Raw genomic sequence first — 10,000 nt, 5'->3', positions numbered from 1 at the left:
TTAGCATTGCATTTAAAGGCAGTTTCATTCAGAAGTTTTCTCCAGTCCATGATAAAGTGAAATGCATTGATTTATTGGATTTTTACAGCCATGAAAATGGAACACTGTACAATTTCAATGTCACAACGTCAGAAGAAATTGCAAATATAAATGTAATGCTTTTAAAATGCATGTAAAGTGGAAATGCTAAGTGTCTACTGGACGCACGTGTAACTTGCTGACCAAAAATATTCCAGTCTCTTCAGGTCTTCACATTCAGAGGCTCTTAGAATTATTTCAAGAATAATTATGGGAATAGGAATAAACCACCAACTCCGATTATGGAGTTTGTGTCCATTGTGTGATGTTTCCATTGCTGTTTTATTTTATTTCTAATCCTATTCCATGTTCAAAAATCTTAGATCTTCTAATCGAAGTCTTACCTCATAGTTTTCCTACCTAATTTCGTTCTTAAGGTGATGCTGCGCCACCGGGGAGATCCTCTAGCAGTGTTCCATACAAATGCTAAAAACGAAATTTTGTGTTTTGATGGTAAAAAAAGTTCTCACAAGTTCATCAATTAAGAACTGAGACTCTTCCGGTTTCACCAGAAGTTTAAAAAAGTCCAAATCACAGTAAAAAATACATTCACAAAAAAAAAAATAAATAAATAAATAAATAAATCAAGCATTTGAAACACAAGTGCAGATCTCAGATCAGACTTTGTGACTTGGATGATGAGTGTGTGAGGAATCTGATTTAGTTTGATCAGTTTCCTGAGTACAATCACCCACAAGCGAATCCCATTCATACCCAGCAATTATTAGTAACTTTTCTCACAAATTGGCACAGAAATCCTTAAATCTCTCATCCAATCATTGACTGGATTTAATGCCAGATATGTGTGTGTGTGTGTGTGTGTGTGTGTGTGTGTGTGTGTGTGTGTGTGTGTGTTCTAGGAGGGCATAGCAGCAATATTTTATATCATTATCAACCAAAACTCAAAAAAGTCTTAAAAATTCAGAATTCTTCTGGTTCTTTATAAGTGCTAACGTGGTGAAACTCGTGCGTTTTTCCTTCCATTTCCATGCATTTAGGGAAGATTTCAATTTTGTAAGAAATACCGTAATGATTGCTCTGTTCTGGAAATGAGAAAATGGGTTTTTATAATGTTCTTTTTTTCACTTGATGGTTTGGATAATGTTCAGGCAACACTGAACCCAAACATGCTGAATGGTAAAAGCATCAGCGGCGAAACGATCAGGTTCATGACTGTCGGTAGTTCGTTGTTAGCACTAACGTTTCAGGATAAATTGTCACACAGATTGGTACTCCAGAACAGTCCATTAAAGAGTATCCCCGGGCCGAGGAGCCTCCTGTTGTGATGGATTTATTTGGGAGTGGCTGTTTTTTTGGGTGTGCTTTGTTTCTTGGTTTGCCATAAGTGAGTGGGAATAGTGAAGGCGTCCACACTCATGCTAAAGGTGCGAGACGGCAGCACGCTGAACTGCTTCCTGTCCGAGTTGTACTTGTAAATGGCCTCCACTGAAGAGCTTGGAATGGCTCGTGGGCCAACGCCACACAGCCTCTGCATCTCATCCGACTGACCATCTAACGTGTAGATCCCGCGGAACTGACAGTTGGAGTCTCGAAGGAGGATGAGGAAGTGGTTTGCTGAGCTTTTCTCCATTTCCTAGGTGAGGATGAAGGTATGGGAAAGAAGACCAGGGAGAAGATTAGACGTCAACATTTGAGTTGTATATTTTGATTATTTGGTTGAATTTAACAAATGATTAATTTTATAAGCAGCCTCTAAAATTGCACTTGATCAAACAGTGACTTCACTCAAAGTCAGAGGTGGAGACTAAATAAACGTACACGTGAGCGCAGACCGAAAGCCCTGTACCGATACGGTTCAGTACCAACATGTGCCCTAATACACCCCTAATATTCACAGAAAAATATAGCATGAACATAAAAATGAACAATGTGGACAATCTGTGTGATGCACTGAAGGGCCGTGCTGTACCTCAACAATCTTGTTCTTCTGACCCTCGTTGACTTTTCCTGCGAGGCAGCAACGTGAGAGGGCACTGTGGATGATGAACTTGTTGGATTTAAAACTTGGCTCTTTGAACAACTTAGGACCTGATGATTCAAAAAGAGAACAAATACAGTAGAAAGTGAAGTGTTTGGTGAAGTGTAGGACAAACATTTATCATTTATACCTGAGGCTAACCTCACCATCTCTGCTGAGAAATCACAAGCCATAACCCACTTGAAGGGGACCTTACAAGGTAGGCATGTCTAATAAGGTGGCTAGACTTAAACCTGAAATGTAGACCTGGATTTGCTTCACAGAAGTGCCAGTTTGTCTCGTCGTTGGTCCTGATGGTATCTCACACTATAGTTGTACACTTCCTCAAGTTCAAATGCTACTCACTTTTTCATGTTCCTCTGGGAAAAAGACCACCTCTGGTGATTTCATCTTAACCAGCCAAATTTTTTTCAGGAGACCAGAGAGTGCTTTAGAAACATGCTTTGGATCATCTGATGGAAAAACTCAACACCAGTTCTCACCTGTATATTCTGTCACAGATGCCGGAGAAGAAGCATTTGAACCATTTTCCCAGTCCTTCTCTCCATTTTGATTGGCTGGTCGGCCAGGTGACATTATTTTAGAGGTGGAGTCGGAGGTGCTGGGTTAAATAATAAAAGATAGATGGTTAAAAAGAGATTAGAGAACAAGAAGAAGAAAGTGTATATCTCAGAGAAAGAGGACCAGCTTGGTACCTGGTGGGTTTCTCTGGAGGAAGCGGGCCATTGGGCTTTACAAGGTTCTGGTGTTCTGCTACAAAGCAAAAAAGTATTAAAAAGAGGTGAGTTTTTTTTCTCAAATGGCAGTTCTCAGTTTGTAGAACACTTCAAGGTTCCCTCAAAACCATTAGAGAGCTAAGTTAGCTTGTTAAAGAACCAAGAATCCCTCAAAATTATCAACCTGTTTTTCCACTACAAAGTTCCTTAAACCGGTTACAGGATCTGGTGGAGGGGCTTTGAGAAACTATGACCCACGTGTGCGTGTGTGTGTGTGTGTGTGTGTGTGTGTGTGTGTGTGTGTGTGTGTGTGTGTGTATACCTTTTTTCTCCTTGCGTGGTGAGTGTGTGTATTTCTTGTTGCTGCGCTGTGCTGGTTTCTGCTTCAGCACTTTCTCCAAATCAGACATTATCTTCAGCTGGTGCCTCCGTTCGTACTCCGTCTTTGTGAAGCCGCCACGCCTCTGCGGGGTTCCAGGGGGCGTGGCCTGAGGTGTATTAGGGGCGTGTGCATTATGGAGTGGTGGTGGCGGGGTGTATGTGCTGGGCAGAGACTGGGAAAGGGGTGGAGTCACAGAGTCAAGGAGACTGTGTGTTGAAGACAGATGGCTGCAGAATGAAGAGGAGTGGTTTAGAGACTGTACAGTATTTAGAATGTGTGTGTTAGTTTGTATGCTTGTGTTTAAGGGTCTCACCTTGGGTTCTCCAGCTCCTGTCTCTCTCTTCGTCTCTTGATCTCATCTGCTCGTCTCTGCTGTCGTTCAAACAGCAATGATCTCTTTAGGGCCATCTCCTCCTCTGACAGACCCTCCTCCTACACACATTTTAAATTCAAAACAGTTCATCATTTCACATATTTTTGCTGTCTCTGAAAATATCAATTCCTTTTAAAACATTTATTTTCGTTCTTTTTTATTTCAATAAATTATTTAGACATCTTTTTTTTTTTGTCTAGAATCACAATTTCCACACACATATGTACCTTAAAGTAGAAGCTGACCCCTGCTCTGCTCTCAGCCTCTGTGTGGTCACTCATGGAGTCGGATGAGAAGATGTCGAGCTGCTCCTGATCTGTCTCTACCTCTTCCTGCCTTAGAGAAGTGCTGATGAGCATGTCACTGAGAAACGAGCACTCAGAAGGAGCTCCAGAGCTACTGCCACCACAGATGCTCGCAGCACACTCCACTGGAGGGTGAGGGATGAAAGTTTAATGCATGAGCTTTATTACCCTTTATTGACCATTTTTCAAGATATGGAATGCTGTAAAAGATATTTACCAGCAGGAGGCGGTGCAGAATCAGGAGGCTCCAGTTCCAGGGTGAACAGTGGAGTGTTTTCGTCACTGGATCCGGACTCTGCACTTTCTTGTGCTGAATGTAATTGAAGTTGGGTTTCAGACTCCTGCGGTGAGGGTGGACCTCCAATTCGGAGGGAGGAGTTAGTCTGCACTTGACACTGACTGGGAGTGCCACGGCGAAGGTGGGGAAGCGTGTCAACGCTCTGGAGAGGTGAGAGGACACGGGTGAGGGGCGGGAAACCGAGGTCACATGGGCGGCTGGGGTGCTGCCGTTTGGGGCTCTTAGGAGGGGGGGAATTGTTATAAAGCCTACGAGCAGAGGGTTTGGATGTCTTAGGCGATTTAAGGTCACTTTGACGTGATGGTGAACTTGAAGGTGAAAGGTCATGAGTGGATTCACGTGAGAGACGAGGGGGAGTGGCTGAGATTTTTGGACTCGCTGGTATGACCCATGCTTTGCTCGGAGACGAGGTCCTTTTAGATGGTGTGGTTTTGGATGATGAAGGTGCAGATGTTTTCTTTCCCATCAGCTTCTGTTGCTGTTCAGTGAGACGCTGCATATCCTTCTGTAGTGCCTGCAAGGCCGAGGTTAGTTTTGATACCGCCTCATTGTATTCGACCAGTGGTGGTTCTTTCTCTGGCACATTCTTCGGCTCCACTGAGAATGTCACCTGCTTTTCCAATTTGGGTGGTGCATTGACATCTTGTTCCTTGCTCTTCTCTTCTATTTCCTCCCCTTTTCCACTGTCTTTCTTTTTATTCTCCTCCTCTTTCTCTTTCTCTTCTTCCTTCTGCAGAGCTTCCTCCATTTGAGTCAGCCTTTCATCTAGACTAAGTGAATCTGCCTCCTCTTTGATTCCATTTCCTGCTTCTCCTTGTTCCCGTTGGAGTTTGAGAAAGGCGCTCTTGCCAAGTCTCTGTCTGTGCTTAGTAAAGATTGCCTCAATTCGTCTCTTTTGTGCTTCAATGGATTTGCGTTTTTCTTCCAATTGGGCCCCTAGCTCCTGAGCCTCCCCTGTGCCAGCAGGACTCATCATCCCTGGGCTTGAAGGTTCCTCTGATCCTAGAGCACGGGAAGTCCCTGGAGACTCTGGAAGCCTTTTTCTACGCTCAGCAAAACTTGTCATTTGGCCTCCTTTTGGTCCATTGGTGGGTGTTCCTGGGCCTTCTGATGTATCAGAATCTTTGGAACAACCTGTTGGCTTTCTCACACTAATTCCTTCCCCACCAATTGGTCTAAACATTATGCCTGAATGGCACGGGGCAGAGCTGCTTAGTTTGGTCTTGTCATTATCAGGGGAATGGAGGTAAAAACCTGCCGGTGCCCCCTCTGGACGCTGCCGTGGTTCATTCTTTATGGTATGAATGACTTGCAGTGCCTCTTCAATGGCGGGCAATTCTCCCAGCGGTGCCTGACCAATTATCTTAGTCAGATCCTCAGGAGGAGTGTACAAAGCAGGGTTTGTGGCCATGGTGAGGCTGTCACTGCTAACTGAGCGGAACAGCGGATTGCCCATGACGACATCCACGTCACTGTCCAGAGGAAAAGGAATGCTAAAAGCCACAGCAGAGAGAGGACGACTAATAAAAATAGATAAAGATAGAGAGAAGGATTTCAAATTTGAAAATTTCTCCTCACACATTAATATATAATCTCAATGAATTTAATCCAGATTAGCATTTTTTGTGATCCTATTTTACACAAAACTTGAAACGGCCTACCTGATCTGTTTTTTACTCCAGCTCCGGCCCTCTGAATGTGCCACAAAACAAACCAACAATCAAGAATTATTTACACATGCAGAGTGACATGGGCTACAAAGTGTACAGAGTACTCGATCATCTCACCTGTTCCTCCAAAAGAAGATGCAGGTGATGACAATGAGAAGAGGGGTTGCTTAAGCAAGAACGGTGATCCACTGCCACAAAGCAACAAGTTCCATAATTCCAATGATGAGAAATAGAAATGTGACACCAGATCATTTATTTGGAAAATGTTAAAGTTACCTGTTGCCGTTGATGGGGCTGGTGCATTCTTCTAAACCAGAGGCATCTAAAGAACAAAGGAAAAGCAAACGGAGTGTGTGAGAGTTTTTATGTCCTCAGTTTTGGGCTAAGATTTAGTTTTTGGTCACAGTTATGTTTAGTCAGGCTCTGAATACAGAGTTGTACAAGTGTCAAGGGTTTTATCTTTCTAAGTTGAGAGATCCTGAGAGAGTGATGGATCTGTGGTTTACCCTGCATGGTTGCTAATATTGGCAAGTTTCGACCTAGTAAGTGTGTGAGACTTGTGGGTCTAATGAACAACCTGCACATACCTAAAAACCTACAAAATAAATGCTTCAGGCTTTAACGTAGCGACGCTAACATTCAGGACAGTGCTTCATCATAGCAAATATAACAAAAGAAGCATGTGTGTACCTGTCAGGTCCAGGGTGTGCACTGGTTTGACGATATCAGGTTTCTGAACTTCAAACACAGCCAGTAGCTCAGCCAAAAAGCACATGATATTCACCTAAGTGTCAAACATGTTCGAGGTGTCAAAAATCCAGTAATCATTTAAAAAGTGCAATAAGCAGGTGGGTTTTGTGAATGGTAGCATTCCTCTCACCCGTAATGTAAGTGGGGCATAGAGCAGGTCCTCCAAAACAGGTGGACAGCAGCCTTGCAGATTGTCATTGCAAAACTCTTTGATCAACTGCAGATTATACAAGCTGTCTGCTACTGACATGGTGTCCTTCAAGCAAATATCTACAAAGAAATGTGCAAAACATGTAAACACTGAATTTTAGGGACAAATCACTGTTTTTACACAACTTTAATGACACTATTCATGAAATCTATGTATGACTATTTCTAATGAGTGGCCATTTGCCTTGTTTCAGGGACATGGGTCATTTTTAACACCATGAAGCGTTGGAGGTCCTATGCTATTTCAACAGAGGGAACCAATTACTGTTACTATTCTAAATCTGATTTTGAAAGAGACCCTCACACAATACCCTTTGGCTCCACAAAATAACAGGATATTGTGACTAGCAATACATGGCAAATTCACACAACAAAAATAGTGGTACAGATGCAGTGGGATGGACATAGTTTAAAAAAGTCCTATCTTTTAATTCTTCTTTGCCATTGTCACTGTCCCACTGCCTTGTAGATTAGATGGTCCACATTTTTAATGGATTATAGAAACGTGTCAGGTGTTTTTTTTTTTTTCTTTGCACTTTGGCATAAAATATACAGAGCATCAGTATAAGTGCTGTTGTTCTTTTTGGTATATGGCTGATTGTGTTTGATTTCTTACTCTCTAGGGGGACAATCTGGGGGCAGTAGAAGTGTATGGTGGCAGCGATGGCACATCCGTTAGACAGATCTTTCACTCCGGACACGACCGAAAAGGTGGGAGTCTGTTTAGACCGCACCTTGTCCTTCCTGTAGCGGATCTGGGTTTGGGGAGGAAAACACACATTTTGGGATGAAGTGTTTTTTAAAGGTGCCAAATCGGGTGTCACTTGAGTGAATCAGCTCAGTGTGTAACTCCAGAGAATCAGATTCATTTTCATTCTGTTGGAACCTGATTTTCTGTGTCCTTTTAATAAGAGTTGCTCATGCGAATGAGTCACTCTTGTGTTCTTTTCACAACAGTGAGTTGAAATCTAGGCTCAGTCCCAAAAGCTAGAATTTATATTGAGATTCTTGGTGGGTGTAATATTCAAACTGCAAGTCACAGCTGCTAATCACCGGACTTTTTAAAACAAGTGTTCATGGAAGTATATTTTCGAAGTGTGTCAAGCGTTCTCTGCGATCTCCACAACGGTTATCAAAATGGTCTCCTTTGAGCTTCATCTTCAGGAAGAGGGTGAAGTCTGCAGGAGCAAAATCTGGTAGGTAGGATGGTTGCAAAAGTGAGATCATGATGTTCGCAATGAGAAACGTGTGAAGAGGAGCTCCTTTGACACACTGACTTATGAAGGTTGGTGCTCCCTATGACTGTGTGTGCAGCCTTGTGCTGCCATCTGTTGGCAGGTTACTAAAATAGTATCAAAACTTTATGTATAAGCACATTTACGGCATTTGGCAGATGCCTTTATCCAGAGCGACTTTATCGCATTCATACAACTGAGCAGATGAGGGTTAAGGGCCTTGTTAAAGGGCCCAGCAGTGGCAGCGGGATTTGAACTTATGACCTTGTGATCAGAAGTCCGACAGCTTAACCACTGAGCTACCACTTCTTCTAATTGTGGGTATATATATATATATATATATATGGGCTGAACATAAAATTATTTGTCATTTTTATTAACACAGTTTATTATTATTAATATTTGTGATTATCAACATTTGAACAGTTTACATTTTTGAAGCAATTTTAAATAAAACACCTGCTCAGTTAATTATATACAAACGATGTGATATTAATTCTAATTAATGCAATACACTTTTCATTAAATTGATTGAGTAATCAATTAATTAGATTAAATAAAATTAAATACATGGAAAAAATTAAATTATACAGTTTACAGATCATACAGATGTGTGTGTGTGTGTGTGTGTGTGTGTGTGTGTGTGTGTGTGTGTGTGTGTTTTAAATATAATATTCAATGTTCTAAAGATATGTTTTACTGAACTGTTCTGTTTATTTCAGCAGATTTAAACAAATGTCTTCATTCTTTCCATCCTTTATTCATTCACTCCATCGAATGTCAGGATTTTCTCAGTTTAAGAGAAATTCTTGAAGTCGGACATAAAACGCTAAAGAATCAATAGCGCTAGCGTTAGCCTCTAACCAGAAAGGGGCTAGCGGCTAATCCTAGCGCTTCTGATTCTTTAGTGTTTTTTGCAGTGCTAACTCTAGCTTCTTATTTATACTCCTGGCATTGTTGTGTATATTTTCAAGTTAAAAATAATTCTAATAAATGCTCTTAAAGTTTGAAGTGGAGACTAAACAAACGTGTGATCCGCTACTAATATATATATATATATATATATATATATATATATATATATATATATATATATATATATATATGTGTGTGTGTGTGCGTGTGTGTGTGTGTGTGTGTGTGTGTGTGTGTGTGTGTGTATATAGCTACATGTTCCTTTAGCAAGGTGGGAAAGCAGTGTTGCTAATCTCACTCTCATGTCCAAATGCAAAATCCCACACCTAAATGTCCAATCTAGTAGAGGTCCAGAAGACCAAGTCTGTATAAATGACGTGTAAAGTTACAGCTAGCTCTTCTGGAACATTGTGTTTGAAATCTGAAGGGTGTCATCACACACGTCAGTGGTTTTCTTTTTTCCTGATGCGCGCACACACGTTTTACGGCTGGTGTTTAGAATTGAACTAGCTTCTGGGACACGCCACGATTCAACCAGACCTGTTTAGAAGAAGCCTCTGTTCAGTAAAGCGAGGGCAATTGGAATCACTCCTATGATGGAGAGTTTGCATTGTTTTTTAGCTGAAGTGTAAATTGAAGCCATTTTCTCCTCTCTCACACACACACACACACACACACACACACACACACATTAATATAGCAATACATTAACATTAACACACTCATAGAGTCACATTACATGTCAAAGCGAAACAACACAAGCTCTGAAGCCAGCCTACAGGTTGTGTTTTTATCATTCACACACACACACACACACACACACACACACACACACACACACACACAGCACAGCAGCAAGGCAGAGCCACAGCTACAGGGGTGAACAGAAAAGCGAGTGGGATTTCTGTGTGCTGTGGAAATACTTGATTACTGTGAAGCACAGGCTCAGTCATGTTCAGTGGCCAAGTCACTCAGACACCGGCAGCAGGAATGACGAGGGGCGAGACAGAGAGATGGGCAACGTGAGAGCTAGTGATTCATCTAAAACTATTCCTATATGCCAAAGGAG

General features: G+C 41.8%; 1 protein-coding gene across 1 annotated transcript in view; it reads right to left on the bottom strand.

Annotated features, from left to right (window-relative positions):
• Positions 1–52: 52 nt before the first annotated feature.
• Positions 53–10,000, bottom strand: part of LOC124378508 (calmodulin-regulated spectrin-associated protein 3) — a 17,711-nt gene continuing 7,763 nt past the window's right edge. Inside the window, 14 exon segments of the mRNA XM_046838202.1 lie at positions 53–1,672; positions 2,009–2,127; positions 2,560–2,678; positions 2,773–2,830; positions 3,116–3,402; positions 3,489–3,607; positions 3,776–3,978; positions 4,071–5,671; positions 5,813–5,843; positions 5,939–6,009; positions 6,098–6,143; positions 6,512–6,605; positions 6,702–6,841; positions 7,398–7,536. Coding sequence (XP_046694158.1) covers positions 1,370–1,672; positions 2,009–2,127; positions 2,560–2,678; positions 2,773–2,830; positions 3,116–3,402; positions 3,489–3,607; positions 3,776–3,978; positions 4,071–5,671; positions 5,813–5,843; positions 5,939–6,009; positions 6,098–6,143; positions 6,512–6,605; positions 6,702–6,841; positions 7,398–7,536 — 3,330 coding nt within the window. The 3' untranslated portion in view covers positions 53–1,369.

This window comes from Silurus meridionalis, chromosome 24 (assembly GCF_014805685.1).
Source record: "Silurus meridionalis isolate SWU-2019-XX chromosome 24, ASM1480568v1, whole genome shotgun sequence".
Taxonomy (NCBI): Eukaryota; Metazoa; Chordata; class Actinopteri; order Siluriformes; family Siluridae; genus Silurus; species Silurus meridionalis.
This window is presented reverse-complemented; position numbering and strand designations above follow the sequence as displayed.